Source organism: Mobula hypostoma, chromosome 6 (genome assembly GCF_963921235.1).
Source record: "Mobula hypostoma chromosome 6, sMobHyp1.1, whole genome shotgun sequence".
Taxonomy (NCBI): Eukaryota; Metazoa; Chordata; class Chondrichthyes; order Myliobatiformes; family Myliobatidae; genus Mobula; species Mobula hypostoma.
Window position 1 is genome coordinate 114,254,118 of NC_086102.1, and position 20,716 is coordinate 114,274,833.

The following is a 20,716-nucleotide window of genomic DNA, read 5'->3' on the forward strand; positions in this document are numbered from 1 at the left end:
ACAGTTGCTGTCTGGAATCATGGAGCACTTTCCAAAATCACTCGATGACTTTTTGTGCCTACCTTACAGATGCAAAACCTGGCATTAAAGAAACACATGAAGAGGCTGGGAATAGAGGGATACTGACCATGTGCAGCCAGGTTAAGCTGGCATCAAGGTTTGCACTAGAAAGATGGGCCAAATGGCCTGTTTCTGTCCTGTACAGTTCTATTCTATGTACTATGTAACTTGGGAATGCTGGCATAAATGTAGACATGTGTGGGTAAATATATACCTTTCTTTACACTGCATTTGAAATTGGATCATTCAGTGTTGATACCATTGGATACCAGAGGCTCTTCATGGACCTTTTGTTTCCATATTCTGTGTGTCTTTCCTACTCCTGCCACTTCTCTGTCCCTTCATTCACCATTTCCATCCTTTTGGAGGGTGTTCTGCAGGTCACTGTTCACTCTGTAGAAAGTCTCCTCTCTGGTTACCGCCTTCCATAATCAAAGATTATTATCGCTAGTTGACTTTGTCAGTGCTCTTCATCTTCCAGCTTTCAGGAGGTCTGCACCAAATTAGCCAACCTCCATATCACTGAGAGGCTGTCAGCTGGTCCCATTGTGTGTGCTCCCCCCCCCCCCCACCAGTATAACCAGGCATATTACACATTGTGGCCCAGTATTGTCAGGTTTTTGGGTAAGTCTGGCCCACACTGTGAGGGATGTTCTGATTATCATTGTCCTGGCTTTCTATGATCCTTTCAGGAATCCAGTGGGAAGGACTGGGCTGACTGGAAGAGGGAGCCTGCGCTGTTTCGGATGCAACCTTGCAATGGATCCTATCATAACTCGGTGAGAAGATTTCTCTTCTTGTAGTAAGAAGCTGCATGTGTGTCACTCTTCAACACTCCCTTATCACAGGCCAACGTAAGTCAGCTCACTGAGCCACAAGGAACAGGACTATCAGAGTATTGTGTGCAGCTCTGGTCACCTACCTACAGGAAAGACGTCAACAAGATTGAAAGAATACAGAAAAAATTTACAACAATGTTGCCAGGAGTGGAGAACTTGAGTTATAGGGAAAGTCTAAATAGGTTAGGACATTATTCCCTGAAGCATAGGAGAATGAGAGGAGATTTGATAGAAGTATACAAAATTATGAGGGGTATGCATTTTGCATTGAGGTTGGATGAGACTTCATAGGCTAAGAGTAAAAGGTGAAATATTTAAGGGGAACTTGTGGAGAACTCCTTCACTTCTTCACTCAGAGTAGTAAGAGTAAGGAATGAGCTGTCAGTGGAAGTGGTGGGTATGACTGCAACATTTAAGAGAAATTTGGATAAGTTCATGGGTAGGAGGGATATGGAAGGCTATAATCCAGGTACAGGTCAATGGGACTAGGCCAAATACGACCAGATGAGTTGAAGTGCCTGTTTCTGTACTGTAGTGTCCTATACCTATGATTCTATGGACCACCAATAAATCACTTACTGTCTCCTTTCCATTCCTGTTAGAATCTCCATTTGGTCATCTCTGATGATGTGGGCATACTGTGCTGAGGGTCTCATCTCTGACCATGACTTGCTGATAGTTGTATCTAACTGTAAAATTGCTTTCTCTGCACTTGTCAGCTATTGTACTCACAATCTGTCACATTTGGGCTTTGCATCTTCCTGTGAGTTTTGAAGACTTCCTTATTAACCCCGTTTCCCTGCTAAACTTTGGACATGGCAAAGTAGTGAAGAAGGTCGATCTGTGGTCTGATGGTGAGCTCCCGTGCTGCACGGTGGGTTTCCTTCCCACATCCTAAAGACATGCAGACGGGTGAGGTACAATGGGTCCGTAAGATACCCTACTGTGTCTAAGTGGGAGAATAATTGTGGGGTTAATAGGCACATGACTGAGAGCAGTTACCAGGGAGCATGGGAGGATGGAATTATTCAGTTTGCTCTGAGAGTTACAATAGACTTGCTACATCTTGTAAGGAACAAGTCTATCCCTTTGGTCCACGCTGAATACACTAAATACATTTTCAAATTAAACAGAATGCATGATGGATATGTGCAAACTCCATATCCCTCCATTTCATGCATATTCATGTCTAACAAGTTCAAGATCAAATTTAATTCCATTCAACCATAGACATGAAGAGCTAAACAAAACGTCATTCCTCCTGGGCCAAGGTGGAAACACAGTAAATGCGGTCACATAGAGCACACAGCACATATAATTACAATAGAACATACAGTTACAAAATAATAACAGCAAATGTCCCTGAGTGTCATGGCCTGAAGGCTGATGGTTCACAGCCTCTTAACTGGCACTATCACATCTGCTTTCATGACACTCCCTGGCAGTGACTTCCAGGCACCACCACTCTCAGTGTAAAACAAAACCCTCATCTTCCAGACCAGCCAACCTTGCCAAAAACTTTGCTGAAGTCCATGCTGACAACATCTATTGCCATGCAGTATCAGCCAGAGGTATCAATCCTCTTGGTCACCTCATAATTTTATAAACATCAATCAGGTCCCCGCACAGCCTCTGCCAGTCCAGAGAAAACAATCCAGGTTTGTCCAATATTTTCTTATAACTTTCTCTATCTATCTTTCCATCTCTCTCTAAACTCTATCCACCTCTCTCTACCTCTCTCTGTCTCTATCTCAGACTCTATTTAAACAATCTGATGCACAATGGACACAAAAAAGTCTGTCTTTTTTCACAAAAACTATAAAAGTTTATTCACACAAAGTACAATCATTAAGCATTTACAAGACTGAATAAATTCAAATTAAAATATGATTACTACTGCCAATAAAACAGTCAATTCCTGGGGAGTGGGGGCACTGCTCCCTGAAATCCCCCACTGTACCCATAGTGACCGCATGCTTCCTCTCCAAGGACAGCCAGGCATGAATGTATCCTCGGAAGAGGGGCAAGCAATCAGCCCAGGTGGAACCCTCGACTTTCCGCCACCTAGACACATGAACGGCCATCTTGGCCAGGCCCAGGAACAATCCCACCTCCTCCTGACCCGCCCCCTTCCGTACTGGGTGCCTGTATAAACGGTGTGCAGGGCTGAAGTATAACCAGAACCTGAGCAGCAGCCCCTTCCGATACTCAAACAGGGGCTACAACCTCTCACACACCATATAAACATGCTGCACTGACTCTTCCCAGCCACAGAATGGACAGGTGGACGGGGTGTCAAGCATCAAGAGCAAGGATAGAAATCATTTCATTTCAGTTGAAGGTGCAATCCATGTGCTTATCTCAAGTTTGACCCAGAGTTGAGAAATGTATTATGTTTGCCCTTATGGATTATTAAAATTTATGAAAGAGAAAGTAAAAGTAATTTCAATAGGGGTAAGCTAAGCTTAACTATCTGCAGGGATTCCCCAAGACCTAAAAAGTATTTCAAGGGTTCTTCCAGGGCAAGAAGGTTGAGAAAAGCTGCTCTAAAAGCTATCTATCACCATCTATCTCTGTCTATCTCCATCTATCTATCTCCCTATATTTGTCTCTATCTCTATCTCACTTCAAAGTAAATTAATTTCAAAGTATATTTTGTATATGTCACCATTTGCAACCTTGAGATTCATTTTCTTACAAGCATACACAATAAATCCAAGAAACACAATAGAATCAAAGAAAGATTAACTGCGTCCGACAGGACAGACAAACAGCCAATGTGCAAAAGATGACCAACTGTGCAAATATAAAAGAAAAGGAATAATTTAATAATAAATAAGCAATAAATACTGAGAATATGAGATAAAGAGTCCTTAGGTTGTGGGAACAGGTCACTGACGGGGAAGTGATGTTGAGTGAAGTTATCCCCTCTGGTTCAAGAGCCTGGTGGCTGAGGGTCAGTAACTGTTCCTGAACCTAGTAGTGTATGTCCTGAGGCAACAGAAACAAGAGAGCATGGGCTGGGTGGTGGAGGTCCTTGATGATGGATGCTGCTTTCCTGTGACAGCATTCCATGTAGATGTGCCCAGTGCTGGGGAGGGATTTACCCATGATGGACTGGGCTATATCTACTACTTTTTGTAGGAGTTTCCATACAAGGGTGTTGATGTTACCTTCCCAGGCCATGCTGAAACCAGTCAAAATATTCGGCATCTATAAAAGTTTGTCAAAGTTTCAGATATTATGCTATATTTTCGCAAACTTCCAAGGAAGCAGAAGTGCTGCCCTGCTTTCTTCATAATGGCATTTATGTTCTGGGCCCAGGAGAGATCCTCTGAAATGATAAAGTAGCTAACCCTCTCCATCTGTGATCCACCAATGAGGACTGGCTCATGGGTCTCCAGTTTCCTCCTCCTGAAGTCACTAACCAGTTCCTTGGTCTTGGTGACATTGAGTGAGGGGTTGTTGTTGTGGCACCACTCAGACAGATTTTCAACCTCCCTCCTATAGGCTGGTTTGCCAGGAACTTTGATTCAGCCAACAACCGTGGTATAATCAGAAAACTTAAAATATGGCTGTGTTTAGCCTCAAAGTCATAACTATAAAGCAAGTATAACAGGGGGCTAAGCACACAACCTTGTGGTGCACCTGGGCACATGGAGATTGTGGAAGAGATGTTGTTGCCCATTTGAACTGACTGGGGTGTGCAAGGATCCAATTGCACAAGGAAATCTAAAGCTGATTGATTAGTTTTAAGGGGATGAAAGTATTGAATGCCAAGCTCTAGTTGATAAAGAGCATCTTTACTGTCCAGATGTTCCACGGTTGAGTGAAGAACCAATGAGGTGGCATCTGCTATAGACCTGTTGAGATGGTAGGCAAATTGGAGCAGATCCAAGTCACTTCTTAAAGCAGAAGGAATATGTTTCATCACCAACCTCTCAAAGTACTTCACCACAGTGGATGTAAGTGCTACTGGATGACAGTTATTAAGTCTGGCCACAACATTCTTCTTAGCCTCCAGTATAATTGGAGCCTGCTTGAAGCAGGTGAGTACCTCAGACTGCCGAAGTGAAGGGTCAAAAATATCTATGAACACTCTAACTAGTTGAGCAGAACAGGTCTTTAGTACTCATCCAAGTACCCCATCTTAACTGGACGTTTTCCATGAGTTCACCATCCTGAAGGATGCTCTGATGTCAGCCTCAGAGACTGAGATCACAGGGCCATTGAGGGCTGTGGGTGTTAGTAAAGGGGTCTCCAGTTTGGTCTTGAATTGCCACTTGGTACATGCAGTGGCTCTCAGGAGATCATACTTGGCCCTCTTGTATCTTATTTGGTTTCCAGACATGAATGCTACTGATCTGACCAACTACAGATTATGGATCTCATGGTTCAGCCAGGGCTTCTGGGTGGGGAAGACTCTGAATCATTTTGTGGGGACACACTCATCTACTATTGTCTTTATAGAGTTTGTGATAAGTGTGATGCATCCATTCAGATCCTCTGATGAGTGCTTGAAAATGGCCCAGTCTACTGGCTCAAAGCAATCCCCTGGCCACTCCTTTGCCTTCTGCAACCATCTCTTTGCTGTCCTTACCTCCGGATCCTTGCTATTTAGCTTCTACCTGTATGCAGGTAGGAGGAAGGCAGCCAAGTGATCAGATTTTCCCAAGTGCAGACTAGGCATGGAGTGGTAGGCATTCCTATTCATAATTAGTAAGTATGCAGATGATACTAAGATAGCTGGAGTTGTGGATAATGAAGTAGGTTTTCAAAGCTTGCAGAGAGATTTAGGCCAGTTAGAAGAGTGGGCTGAAAGATGGCAGATGGAGTTTAATGCTGATAAATGTGAGGTGCTACATTTAGGTAGGACTAATCAAAATAGGACATACATGGTAAATCATAGGGCATTGAAGAATGCAGTAGAACAGAGAGATCTAGGAATAATGGTGCATAGTTCCCTGAAGGTGTAATCTCATGTGGATAGGGTGGTGAAGAAAGCTTTTGGTATGCTGGCCTTTATAAATCAGAGCATTGAGTATAGGAGTTGGGATGTAATGTTAAAATTGTACAAGGCGTTGGTAAGGCCAAATTTGGAGTATTTTGTACAGTTCTGGTCACCGAATTATAGGAAAGATGTCAACAAAATAAAGAGAGTACAGAGAAGATTTACTAGAATGTTACCTGGGTTTCAGCATCTAAGTTACAGAGAAAGGTTGAACAAGTTGGTCTTTATTCTTTGGAGCATAGAAGGTTGAGGGGGGGACTTGATAGAGGTATTTAAAATTATGAGGGGGATTGATAGAGTTGATGTGGATAGGCTTTTTCCATTGAGAGTGGAGGAGATTCAAACAAGAGGACATGAGTTGAGAGTTAAAGGGCAAAAGTTTAGGGGTATCATGAGGGGGAACTTCTTTACTCGGAGAGTGGTAGCTGTGTGGAACGAGCTTCCAGCAGAAGTGGTTGAGGCAGGTTCAATATTGTCATTTAAAGTTAAATTGGATAGCTATGTGGACAGGAAAGGAATGGAGGGTTATGGGCTGAGTGCAGGTCAGTGGGACTAGGTGAGAGTAAGCTTTCGGCACGGACTAGAAGGGCCAAGATGGCCTGTTTCTGTGCTGTAATTGTTATATCATTATATGGTTATAATATAGTAGTGGTTGAGTATGTTGGGCCCTGGTGCTACAAGTTATATGCCGATGATAGTTGGGCAGAGATTTCTTCAAACAAGCCTGATTGAAGTCTGCAAATGATTTGGGGTGTGCTGTTTATTGTTTGGTGACGGCAGCATTCAATATATCAAGTGCCTGATTAACATTGGCTTTTGACAGTATGTAAACTGTGGTCAAGATCACAGAAGAGAATTCTCTTAGTAAGTAGAGCAGTTTGGCACTTAATCATTAGGTGTTCCAGGTCAATGGAACAAGAGTGCAACAAGACCAAGACCACCGCATCTGAGCATCAAAGAGATATTATCATGAAACACAGGCCCCACATTTTGTCATCTCCAAATCAATAGTTTAGTCAGTATCGAGAAGGTATGTTTGCCAAATTCAGCATGTTCAGAGTGAGCCACATCTCCATGAAACACAGAATGTAGCAATTCCTTATTTCCCTCTGATACAGCAATCTTGCCCTTAGGTCCTCAATCTTGTTCTCTAGCAACTATACATTTGTTTCCATTACCAGGCATTTCAATCTGGCTTGGAGTTCTCCCCTCCTCCGGCCATGGCAATGTACCTTCATCCACTTAAAGGTGCCATACCTGCATGCTTGAAAGTTAAGTCCATCAAGTCCTTTAGAACGTCGTTAAGATGGTTCAAAAGTACATTGCTTAATGGAAGTTACAGGCTGCAGGTTGCAGTAAGAGTAATTCAGAAGAGGTATATTCAGAAGTTTTATATGCAACTCACCCCAGTTTGTGTGGATACTGTGTAATTCGCTACCCTGTTACAAATTGGTGCCACAAAATAACAAACAGTACACTGCATACAATTAAAGGAATTATATTTATGAATCTTAACTTAACTAAAGGGTTAGTAAAGAGTAACAAAAAGAAAAGGGCCCCTTCTAATTAAACAGTCAAATGTGCATCAGTTGGAGCTCATCTTGAACTTCTCTGTCACTCACATGCTGGGCCCTCGTCAGCATGAACACCCACACCAGCTTCCAAATGTCGCTTGCAATCAATCTTGAACAAACTGATCTCCCATCGGATCGTATGCTACAACCGGTTCTCTCCAGCGCCTACTCTCTTCATCTCTTGCCAAACAAAAAAAAAAGCCCAAACCCAACCTTATTGTCCCTCACCAAGAAAACCTCCCACTAATTGAGTAGTACACTTTCCGCACCGTTCCTTATCTTCAACAGTAACCCAAACAAGTTATTCTTACAGAACCGCCAAAATGAAATGCATACAACATAACAGTAAAAATATGAACCAGGCCATTATATATATTTATCTTTCTCTCTATCTCTATATCTATCTTAATCGTTCTCTCTCTCTCTCTCTCTTTCTATCCTATCTATATCCTGTGTAAACACTCAGTGAGTCAGGCAGCATCTGTGGAGAGGTTAAAAAGTTTATGTTCCAGATCAACCATATATCAATACTTGTGGTGCTTTGATTTATTGATTATGGCCTTTATTTTCCATGAAGAAGGATCATTTGTGCTCCTGCTTTCACAATTCACAGTTCAATAAAGGAGTGCGTGGTTTAAAGGCACTGTCACAGGGGGCTCTAGCACTTTCATATTCTTTCAGTCCTCTTCTTTTTCTCTGTTGCAGCTTTAAAAGGAACCTTGATAATTCGGTGGCAATGAAAGGTTCCAAGTATGTATTGGAGTTACTTGTCGTTCGATATCCAGATGAAGACTGGGCCCTGCCCGCGGTAGGTGACGATCATGAAAAGTACAGTTGGAACTCACATAATTGTACACAGATAGGAGGCACGACAGTTTGGTGTTCATATGGGACAATACAATCCAGTGTATATGCAGGGATGTGACTGTCCAGCGGGTGCATAGGGCCTGATGATTGTGTGTGTGTGTGTGTGTGTGTGTGTTTAGGATGTGATAGTCTTCCATGAGTCATGCAGTCAAATACTGGAAACTTGAACAGCCAACAGAAGACAGGAAGAACTCAATGGGACAGGCAACATCTGTAGGTGGAAATGGTGTAAAACAGTGTTTTAGGTTGAGAATCTGCATCTGGACTGAGGGGGAGCAGGAACGGTTTTCAATGTATAGCAGTGTGTGTTTTGGAGGGTGTGGGGCAAAGTGCTTGGCAGGAATAGAGGCTGGTATTTGATAGGCGGACACGAGGTGGGGGGGGGGGAGTAGCACCAAGGTTTTGTTTATCTCTCTACGCTACTCGGTTTCACCTATCACCTACAAACCACTGTTCCACTGCCACCACACATACTGTCAAAGAATTTTTAAAGTTAAGCCTGACACCAGACTTCAAGAGGCAAATCTTTTATTTTAGCAGATATCCTGGAGAGTCCACATGTGTGGAACGTGGAAGTACATGGAAAAAGTTTGTGTTTATATCTAGTAACAGACAAGTGAGGAAATCCAGCACCCCCCTCCCCCAGATGTCAAAGACTTGACAGTCCATTGAGTCTCCTCATGACTTGCGGCACCTTTGTCTGCTCATATCTTGTTTATGCAGTCGAGTTATCGCTCTAGGTATTAGTGCCTAGCACCATAATCTTAGTCATGTAGTTTTGCAACTTAATTAAAAGAAAATACAGTATGTCCACAAGGTCATCTTAGCAACATGCAGATTTTTCAACACTGTATTTTCTTCCACACATACATATATACATATAGAACTGTTCCCTCTCCATCCTAGTGCAGTCGAAATACTGTACTGTCACTAAACACTAACTTTCATCTTATTTAACCAAAGATCCTGTGAGTGTGAGTATGATCCGATGAGTTCTTCCAGTGTCCTTTTGGATGAATGAAATACAGTAGCCTGGCGTGTACACAGATAGGAAACACAGTAGCCTGGCATGTACACATACACGAAATTCAATAGCCTAGCATAGTCATAGTAATAGTCATAGCCATACTTTATTGATCCCGGGGGAAATTGGTTTTCGTTACAGTTGCACCATAAATAATTAAATAGTAATAAAACCATAAATAATTAAATAGTGATATGTAAATCATGCCAGGAAATAAGTCCAGGACCAGCCTATTGGCTCAGGGTGTCTGACCCTCCAAGGGTCACAGATAGGACATCTGATAGCCTGGTGTGCACATAGGTAAGAAACTTGGAAACCCAGCAAGTACACAGTTAGGAAAAGTAGCCTGCCATGTCCACAGGTAAGCCATACAGTATCCAGGTGTGTACAACAGATAGCCTGACATATACACAGGTAACAAGATTATCCAGGTTCCCCTTTATTTGTAGAATAATGCAGCTGGAAGATGTCAGTAAACCTCTCTGCTGTGGGATGTTTTGCATCTCCTGAGAGACTTTTTGCCTGATTAGAGAAAAACACTTGATTGTCTGATTATCACATTGAACAGACTGCGACCTCCAGCTTCTGACAAGCCTGTTCACACTGAACTAGGAGTCACACTTCACATTATCCTTTTCCCTTTTCCAAAGTGGGTTTGTTCAGTGATTACACTATCACATTATTATAATATTACAGTGCTCCACGATTCACAGTTTCAAAATATAACATAGTCATTGCCATCCAGAACGCACTCAAGCACCTGTGATGCACACCGAACCAGAAATCTTTCCATTGTACCACAGATACTACATGTTCCTTCTTCAGGGACACGTGGCACAGACATAAGCCTAGAAGGTGGGGCAGGCATTTAGCTGGGGTCGGACATTCAGCTGTCCACCGCCTAGACCCATGAATGGCCACCTTGACTGGACACAGGAGCAAAGCAATCCTCCTCCCTGACACTTGAGGAGCAGCTGTTTCAGATATTCCACACAGCACTTTGATGTATTCCGACAGCATAATGTCTTTAAACGAACCAATACTTTGAACAACCGAAAGCCAATTATTTTGGAGAAGCTATTTCAGACATTGAAAAGCTTAATCCCTTTTTAGACATCTATTTTTTTAATGTTTTAAGAGAATTTAAAATGTATGCATACTTTTTGAGGCTATGAGGTTCTGCAGATGCTGGAAATCCAGAGTAGCACACACACAATGCTGAAGGAACTCAACAGGTCAGGCATTATGGAAAAGAATAAAGAGTCAACGTTTCGGGCCACGACCCTTCATCAGGACTGACTTGCTAAATTCCCCCAACGTTTTGTGTGTGTTCCTCTTGAGGTTAAGTAGTTGCCTTCTGTTTACTGATGTTCGTTCAGCACTGATCGAGCTATCTTTGCTGACAGAAGTCCAGATCTGACCGCTGGGGTTTTGTTCAAAGATGACAGAGATGGAGAGAGAAAGGGAAAAATGAGAAAGTGAGGGGAACTGAAAGGCAGAGCAAAATGAGCATGACTGAGAGTGGGAGGGAGAGGGTCAGGGAAAGAGACACTGTACGAGAGGGAAAGACAGAGAAAGGATAACTTTTCAATTTATTTATTATTGTCACAGGTACAGTGAAATACTTTGTTTTGCAAGCCATCTTTACATTCATCACATTGGTACCTCAAAATAGTACCAGGGAAAGACAATACAGTATGCAGAATAAAGTGTTACTTTTAGAGTGAAAGAGCAGTGCAAGTAGACAATCATGTGCAAAGCAGAGATGAGGTAGATTGTGGGGGCAAGAGTCCACCTTATCGTACTAGAGTGGTTTGTGCTTTCAGACTTTTGTATCTCCTGCCCAAAGAGAGAGCGGTCCTTGACTATATTGGCTGATTTTCGAGACTGCAAGAAACGTAGAGAAAGTCCATGGAGGGAAATCTGGTTTCTGTGGTGGGCTGAGCTGAGCTCACAACTCTCTGTAGTTTCTTGAAGTCTTGGGCAGAGAAATTGACATAAGAAGCCATGATGGTTCCAAATGGAAAACCTTCAGTGGAGCACCTATAAAAGTCGGTGAGGGTCAAAGGACACTTTTCAAATTTCTTTCGACTCCTGAGGAAGTTAAGGTGCTCGTGAGCTTTCTTGGCTCTGGCCTCTACATGGTTGGACCAAGTCAGGCTGTTGACGATGTTCACATGAAGTGATCAACCTCTTGATCTCAGCACCAGTGATGTAGACAGGAGCATGTGCAGCCACCCCACTTCTGAAGTCAATGACCAGTCCTTTTGTTTTGCTGACAATGAGGGAAATGTTGTTGTCATGACAACATGTTATTAAGCTCTCTGTCTCCCTCCTCTACTCCGATGCTTCTTTATTTGAGATATGACTCCTATGGTGGTACCATTTACAAAGACAAAGAAGGAGTTAGAGTAGAATTTGGCCACACAGTCATAAGTGCACAGGAAGTGGAGTGGAGGACTGAGGACACAGCCTCGTGGAGCACGGGTTTAGAATAATCATGGTGGAGGTGTTGCTGCTGGGCCTTACTGGTGCAGTTTGTTGGTCAGGAGGTTAACGTTCCAGTTGCAGAGGGAGGTGTTGTTTCCTAGGTTTAGGAGTTTGAAGATTAGTTTTCTTGGAATTCTAGCATTGAAAATGCAGCAATAGCCGTGCTTATCTCTGGGACATCTGAACAGTGTGGCCACCAACTGAGTGGCGGCCCAGGGAGATGGCATCTGCTTGAGAGTGAGAGAGTGAAGGGAGAGATGGAAACAGTACGCTGAAAGTGAGGAAGAGTGAGATACTGGGAAAGCTACACTGAGAGTGAAAGAGAAAGGGGTGGATGGAGAATGGGAAACTGAGGGTGAGGAAGGGAGAGAGTAATGTGGAACAGGACACTGAGGGCACTGGTGTTGCTCTAAACCAGACAGCCTACTGTCACAGGCTTACATCAGATCCCTTGAATGAGTTGCAGAAAATTCGAATCAAGATATCAGAATTCAGGTTTATTTATCATGAGTACATCAAAACATACAGCGAAATGCATAGATGGAGAGAGTGTGCTGGGGGCAGCCCGCAAGTGTTGCCATGCATTCCGAAATCAGAAATTCAGCAGACAGGGGAGAGAATTTGGGAAAATACATCTGCAATTCATTTCCAGTAAACAATTCTTTATTTTACCACTCAGGGTATTCTGGAACCTGGAGAGAAATTCCCAAAGCATCTGAAGCTTATATTAAACACAAGGATGATGAACATGCTTCAGAACCTACTGAAGGAAGCTGTTGAGGTGGGAATTAAACTTTGTTGTTACTAATTGTATGGAGGAAACGCGGTCACAATCCCATGTGGATGTGATGCAAATTCACCCCTCGATGTTTCTACGGCCTCATTGTAGCGTCACTCCTGTCTTCTGAGGTATCACAAGCAAATTCCTTCCAGTGTCCATGCTGCAAAGGTGGATGAACCATCAGCACGTGCTTGGCAGCAGGTCACTTCCTGATATGTTGTTACCAGAGAAGTGATTCCCACACACTGTGGAATGGAGACTGGAGCTCCTCCAGTCAGAACTAACATTGACTAACATTACCTGGTGACGCAGGATGACCTCTATGCCAAAACAAAATAGGAAATGGGTAGGACCAGGTCATCCCAGAGCAAGTAGTCAAGTGGTTATGAATAAAGGTGGATAGTTAAACAGCTGCCAGAAGAAGATGGCTCCAAGAATATCCCCATCCACAACAATGTCTGGGCTCTCAGGTTAACCTTTATTTTTTAGTGATACAATCTGGTAACAGGCCATTCCAACCCAGTGAGCCTGCATCACCCAATTACACCCATTGACTAATGAATCTACTAACATATATACCCTTGGAATATGAGATGAGACCAGAGCACCCAGAGGAAATCCACACACACAGGGAGAATGTACAAATTTCTTACAGACGATGGCAGGAGTTGAACCCAGGTCACTGGCACGGTAAAGCTAACCACTATGCTACCATGCCGTCTTATAGCTTTCCATTAGTCACCCACAGTACATCTTGTTCTTGCATGAAAAACTTTAGTACTTCATATCTAAACATTCTCAAATCTCTTCAGGCTGCAATATTTTGTAGTTTCACTCTATCCAAATAATAAATTGCTTTCCATTCTTCCTTCCAAAATCTATACCATCATTATTCCCAATCTGCCAGCTTCTTGCTCTCTCACCTACCCTATCCATATCCCCTTCCTTCACTGTTCTACCTACCAGATGTGTTCAGTGTTGCCAGCTATCAACGCGTCTTGCAAATTTAGTTACCATCTCCTCCGTAAGTATGAAGTTTAGTAATAATCAAGTTTAGAGTCATGGGCAAATTTTGAATCTCACCCTGCACACGCTTAATCATTTCCTTCCTCTGGTCGACAATCCATTTGTTACCCTTTGTCTGTGTTTTCTAACCTTACCTAAATTCACTAAGTTCTATTGCTTGAACCTGAACTTTTCATTTACGTGAACCAGACTTTGATGTTAAGTATCCTCTAACCCTCCATGTTAGTGATTCAGACTCACAGAGAAACAGACCCTTAAACCCACCTGCTCCATTCAAACCAAAATTCCCATCTAAACAAGTCCTTCTTCCCCTGAAAACTCCTATCCATGTACTTTTTAAATGTTGTTACTATATCTGCCTTAACTAATTCCTCTGGCGGCACATTCCATATTATGGGCCATGCTTCAGTTGAAAAAGTTGCTTCTGGGGTATCTATTAAATTTCTCCCCTCTCACAGACCTATGTCCTTTTTTCTTAATTCCCCAACCTTGGGGAAAAAACTACTCATTTTCCTTATCTATGCCCCCTTATGATTTTTTAAAAAACCTGTATAGGAACACTACTATGTTCCTCCTAGGTTCTAATGAATAAAGTTGCAGTCTGTTCAATCTCTCTCTATAACTCCACCCTCAAGTCCCAACAACTTCTCATAAGTCTCTTTATTTGCAGATTAATGGTATTTTTCATATAGTAGTTTGACCAATACTGAATGGAGCACTCCATCAGTGGCCTCACTAACATCTTGTGCAACTGCTACGTAACATCACAACCTCTTTACTCAGTGCCCTGATTGATGAAGACCAGCATGCCAAAAGCCTTCATCAGCGCCCTGTCTATCTGTGTCACTTCACACAGGGAGCTATGTACTTCTCGATCCCTCTCTTCTACACCAATCATCCACTGTAAATGGCCTAACTGCATTTGCCTTTCCAAAATGCAACATCTCGCATTATATGGATTAAACTCCAATTCTCATCCCACAACCCACTTACCTGGCTGATTAAGTTTCTGCTGGAATTCTTGATAACCTTCTTCACTGCCTACAATACCATCCAGTTTAGAACACAAAATACTCTGCAGATGGGGTCAAAGCAACACTAACAACACGCTGGAGGAACTCAGCAGGTCGGGCAGCCTCCGTGGAAATGATCAGTCAACATTTCGGGCCACCACAACGGGGACAGAGTTCCCGTTGTCCTCACCTACCACCCCACCAGCATCTGGATCCAGCACATTATCCTCCGCAACTTCCTCCACCTTCAACAGGACCCCATCACTAAGCACATCTTTCCCTCTCCACCCCTCTCCACTTTCCACAGGGATCCATCCCTCCGCGACTCCCTGATCCACACATCCCTCCCCACGGATCTCCCACCCGGCACTTATCCCTGTAAACGTAAGTGCTACACCTGTTCCTACACCTCCTCTCTTGCCACCATTCAGGGCCCCAAACAGTCCTTCCAGGTGAGGCAACACTTCACTTGTGAGTCTGTTGGGGTCATCTATTGCATCCGGTGCTCCTGGTGCGGCCTCCTCTACATTGGTGAAACCCGACGCAGATTGGGGGACCGCTTCGTCATGCACCTCCACTCCGTCCACCACAACAGACAGGATCTCCCGGTTGCCAACCTCTTCAGCTCTGCTTCACATTCCCATTCAGATATGTCCATCCATCTACTGCCATGATGAGGCTAAACTCAGGTTGGAGAAGCAACACCTCATATACCGTCTAGGTAGTCTCCAGCCCCTTGGTAGAACATAGAATTCTCCAACTTCTGGTAATTCCCTCCTCCTCCCTTCCCCTATCCCTATTTCACTCTGCCCCTCCCCCAGCTGCCTACTACCTCCCTCATGGTTCCGCCTCCTTCTACTACCCATTGTGTTTTCCCCTATTCCTTCTTCACCTTTCCTTCCTATCCCCTCCCTGCTTCCCCTCCCCCACCCCTTTATCTTTCCCCTGACTGGTTTTTCACCTGGAACCTACCAGCCTTCTCCTTCCCACCCTCCCCCCACCTTCTTTATAGGGCCTCTGCCCCTTCCCTCTACAGCCCTGACGAAGGGTTCCGGCCCGAAATGTTGACTGATCATTTCCACGGATGCTGCCCGACCTTCTGAGTTCCTCCACCCAGTTTAGGGTCATCTGCAGACTCACTAACCATGCCTTATAGATTCTCATCCAAGTCTTTGATATACACACAGTGGCCACTTTATTAGGTGTAGGAGTGGAACCTGGTGTGGCCTTCTGCTGCTGTAGCCCGTCCACTTCAAGGTTCGATGTGTTGGGCATTCAGAGATGCTCTTCTGCACTCTACTGTTGTAATGTGGTTATTTGAGTCACTGTTGCCTTCCTGTCAGCTTGAACCAGCCTGGCCATTCACCTCTGACCTCTCATTGCAAGGCATTTTTGCCCATAGAACTGCTGCTGGCAAGATGTTTTTTTTAATTGTTTTTCACATCACTCTCTGTAAACTCTAGAGACTGTTGTGTGTGAAAATCACAGGGGGTCAGCAGTTTCTGGGATATTCAGAACACCCCATCTTGCACCAATAATCATCCCATGGTCAAAATCACTTAGAATCACATTTCTTCCCCATTCTGATATTTGGTCTGAACAACAACTGAACCCCTTGACCATGTCTGCATGTTTTTAGGTGATCAGTTGATTGGCTGAATAGATATTTGCATTAACAAGCAAATGTACAGGTGTGCCTAATAAAGTGGCCTTTGAGTGTAGATGACAAATAGCAATGGAACTCGCTTCAGCCCCTCAGGCCATCACTATTCAGGGCCTCCAGTCCAAAAACAATCCTTCCACCACCTTCTTCTGCTTACCAGCAAGTTAACTGTTTATCTAACTAGCTGACTATCTCTGGATCCCATGTCATCTAACTATCCATCTTAACTTCATCTGCTGTCCTGCCCTCATTGATCTTGAGTACTTAGAAACATAGAAACATAGAAAATAGGTGCAGGAGTAGGCCATTCGGCCCTTCGAGCCTGCACCGCCATTTATTATGATCATGGCTGATCATCCAACTCAGAACCCAGCCTTCCCTCCATACCCCCTGACCCCTGTAGCCACAAGGGCCATATCTAACTTCCTTTTAAACATAGCTAATGAACTGGCCTCAACAGTTTGCTGTGGCAGAGAATTCCACAGATTCACCACTCTCTGTGTGAAGAAGTTTTTCCTAACCTCGGTCCTAAAAGGCTTCCCCTCTATCCTCAAACTGTGACCCCTCGTTCTAGACCTCCCCAACATCGGGAACAATCTTCCTGCATCTAGCCTGTCCAATCCCTTTAGGATCTTATACGTTTCAATCAGATCCCCCCTCAATCTTCTAAATTCCAACGAGTACAAGCCCAGTTCATCCAGTCTTTCTTCATATGAAAGACCTGCCATCCCAGGAATCAATCTGGTGAACCTTCTTTGTACTCCCTCTATGGCAAAGATGTCTTTCCTCAGATTAGGGGACCAAAACTGCACACAATACTCCAGGTGTGGTCTCACCAAGGCCTTGTACAACTGCAGTAGTACCTCCCTGCTCCTGTACTCGAATCCTCTCGCTATAAATGCCAGCATACCGTTCGCCTTTTTCACCGCCTGCTGTACCTGCATGCCCACTTTCAATGACTGGTGTATAATGACACCCAGGTCTCGTTGCACCTCCCCTTTTCCTAATCGGCCACCATTCAGATAATAATCTGTTTTCCTATTTTTGCCACCAAAGTGGATAACTTCACATTTATCCACATTAAATTGCATCTGCCATGAGTTTGCCCACTCACTTCTTTAACAAAATCCAATCAAGTTTGTGAAACATAATCTCTCATGCACAAAGCCATGCTAACTGTCCTAATCATCCCCAATTTCCCCAAGTACTTCTCCATCTTACCCTCAGAATTCCCTTGAGTAACTTACCTACCACAGATAGCAGACTTGCTGCTCTATAGTTTCCAGGTTTTTCTTTGCAGTCTTTTTTTAAAATAAAAGCACACCTACGACATTTCCTTAATGAATAAATATTCAGAAAGGTTAGTCAATCACAATTTGCTTTGACAAGTCCATGCTGCTTTGTCTTCCATTTAAATCTCCTCAATTTCGCATCCAGACTAAGTGATTTATAACTTTAAGCAGAGTATCATGGGTTTCCCAACTGCTTTTGGGGTTTTCCTTCTGCACTCTGCCTCTGTAATTGCTCCTCAATTGACTCCATCTGTCACCTGACTATCTGCCTAAAAAATGCGTATTGTTGTAAGTGTTTTGCTCTTGTTGTCAGTTTTTAATTTTGGGCACATGTGATACACAGAGTCACAGAGTGATAGAGCACAGAACCAGCCCCTTGGCCCAAATGGTCAGGCTGACGAAGGTGCCCTACTAAACCAGGACCATATCCCTTGAAACGATATCCTATCTACAGTATGTCGCTGTCCAAATACCTATTAAATATTGATTACTATACCTGCCTCACTGGCAGATCATTCCATAAGCTACACACACCTTCTGTGTGAAAAGATGTTCCTCAGGTTCCTACTAAATCTCTCCCCTCCTACCTTAAATCTGTGCCCCCCAGATCTTCATTCCCAATCCTTAGTAAAAAGACTGAGTGCATTCACCCTAACCATGCCCCTCATGATTTTACATACCTCAGTGTATAAGATCACCATCATGCTCCTACACTACAGTGAAGTCCCAGCCTACTCAACTACTTTCCATAACTCAGTCCCTCAAGTTCCAGCAAAATTTTCATAAAACTCCTGTTCACTCTATCGAACTTAATGGCATCTTTCCTTTAGCTGGTAATGAAAACCGAATAGTTTCCAAATGTGGCCTCAGCGACGTGTTGCAGGTATCTGTTGCAGAATATTGAAGCTCAGCCCAATGATACTGAGATCAGAGTACATTGTGTGTTTCAGGTTTACACTGGATATGTGGATGACCCGAGGAACACAGATAATGCATGGATCGAAACTCGGGCCCTCAACTTTCATCTGGATCAAGACAATCCGCTCACAAATGTGAGTTGTTTATACCACAGTAATATTGTGTCCATGTGTTTCCAGTTGGTTTAGCTGCTCGGTCAGGGGTCTACAGGCACTGCCTGCAGTTAGTCTGCTCCACATGGAAGGTTAGCTGAATATCTTAGAAGTCAAGGAGTTAAAAAGCACAGAAACCATTCCTCTGTTGTTGCCAGTGCAATCTTCTATGTTTTGGTGTGCTGGGACAATGGCATCAATATGGCTGATGCCATTAGGCTCAATAAACCTATTGGAAAGGCTGGCTCTGTTATAGGAGTCAAACTGGACATACTAGAGGCTGTGGTAGAACAAAGGAGCCTACAAAAAATCCTGGCAATTCTGGACAATGTTTCTCCCCTTTGCACACCACCTTGGCTGAACAGTGGAGCACTTTTAGTAACAGACTAAGACAACTGTACTGCTCCAAAGAGCAATATATGAGGTCATTCTTACCCTCGGCCATTAGGCTCTATAATGGGTCGACCTAAAACCAGGGAAGTGATGACCTCCTCCTGTTAGACTGTTTGAGGTAACTTATTTTTTATTCTTTCTACTTCTTTTCTGATGTTTATATTTGCGCACTTGTAGTGTGACTGTGACACTAATTTCATTTGGGATCAATAAAGTGTATCTGCCTATCTTCACTCAAACTCATTCATGCTGTCTTCCTGAGTTAATCCCATTCACCTGCATTTGGCCCATATCCTTCTAGATATTTTCTATGCTGTTCTAAGCTTTGTAATTGTACCCAGTTCTGCCTCTACTTCTGGCACTTGTTCCATATGCCAACCACACTTCAGATGGGACCGATGCACCCCTTTCCCCTTAAATCTATTCCCTCTAGCTTTAGAACCCCCTACCCTGAGAAAAAGACTGTAACCATCCACCTTATCAATGTCCCTCATGATTTTATGAACCTCTATAAGGCTACAACTCAGCCTCTTTCACTCCAGGGGAAACAGCCTCAGCGTTTCTAGTCTATTCTGATTACTTAAGTCTCCCGGCAGCATCGTTGTATGTTGTTTCTGCACCCTCTCTAGTTTAGGTACACTGTTCCTACAGGATGGCAGTCACAACTACACACAATATTTCAGGCACGGTCTCACCACTGTCCTTGAAAGCCGCAACATGACGTCCCAATTCTTGCACTCAGTGCCCGATCCAATGAAGGCAAGTTTTCTTCACCAATATGTATCACCACTCTGCTTGTACCCTGAGGTCTCCCTGTTCTACCACACTCCCCAGAGCCCTATCATTCACTACCTTAGTCCTTCCCTCAATGCAACACTTTGCACTTGTCCGAGTTAAGTTCCACTTCCCTTTAGTTTGCTGAATGATCTAGATCCTAGTGTAACCATAGACAACCATATTCACTATTCTCTTCATACCACCAATTTTGGTGTGATCCATAGACTTAATAACCATGTCACCTAAAGTTGTTATCCAAATCATTAAAATTAGATTATGAGGGCACTCAGTCCTCGTTTATTGTCATTTAGAAATGCATGCATTAAAAAATGCTACAATGTTCCTCCAGAATGATATCACAAGAAAACACAGGACAAACCAAGACTAAAACTGACAAAGCCACATAATTATAACATATAGTTACAACAGTGCAAAGCAATACCGTAATTTGATAAAGAGCAGACCATGGGCACGGTAAAAAAAAAGTCTCAAAGTCCCGATAGCCTCATCATCTCACGCAGACGGTAAAAGGGAGAAACTCTCCCTGCCATGAACCTCCAAGTGCCGCAAACTTGCCGATGCAGCACCGCTGGAAGCACCCGACCGCAGCCGACTCTGAGTCCGTCCGAAAACTTCGATCCTCCGACCGGCCCTTTGACACCAAGCACCAAGCACCATCCTCCGCTGAGCGCTTCGATCCCGCCCCGACCACCGAGCTACAAGCAAAGCCGAGGACTCGGGGCCTTCCCCTCCGGAGATTCTGGACCACACAGTAGCAGCAGCAGCGAAGCAGGCATTTCAGAAGTTTCACCAAATGTTCCTCCGTGCTCTCACGT

At 43.7% G+C, this 20,716-nt stretch overlaps 1 protein-coding gene across 5 annotated transcripts in view; it reads left to right on the forward strand.

Moving 5' to 3' along the window:
* The window catches only part of trpm2 (transient receptor potential cation channel, subfamily M, member 2), a 200,903-nt gene that overhangs the window by 167,654 nt on the left and 12,533 nt on the right, over positions 1-20,716 (forward strand). For 4 of the 5 annotated variants that reach the window (XM_063051496.1, XM_063051495.1, XM_063051499.1 and 1 more), the window contains 4 exons: positions 753-839; positions 8,190-8,292; positions 12,545-12,646; positions 18,591-18,692. In XM_063051496.1, coding sequence (XP_062907566.1) covers positions 753-839; positions 8,190-8,292; positions 12,545-12,646; positions 18,591-18,692 — 394 coding nt within the window. Of the gene's footprint in view, positions 1-752; positions 840-8,189; positions 8,293-12,544; positions 12,647-18,590; positions 18,693-20,716 lie in introns of those variants that run through there. The other variant, XR_010018390.1, reaches the window with a different exon arrangement.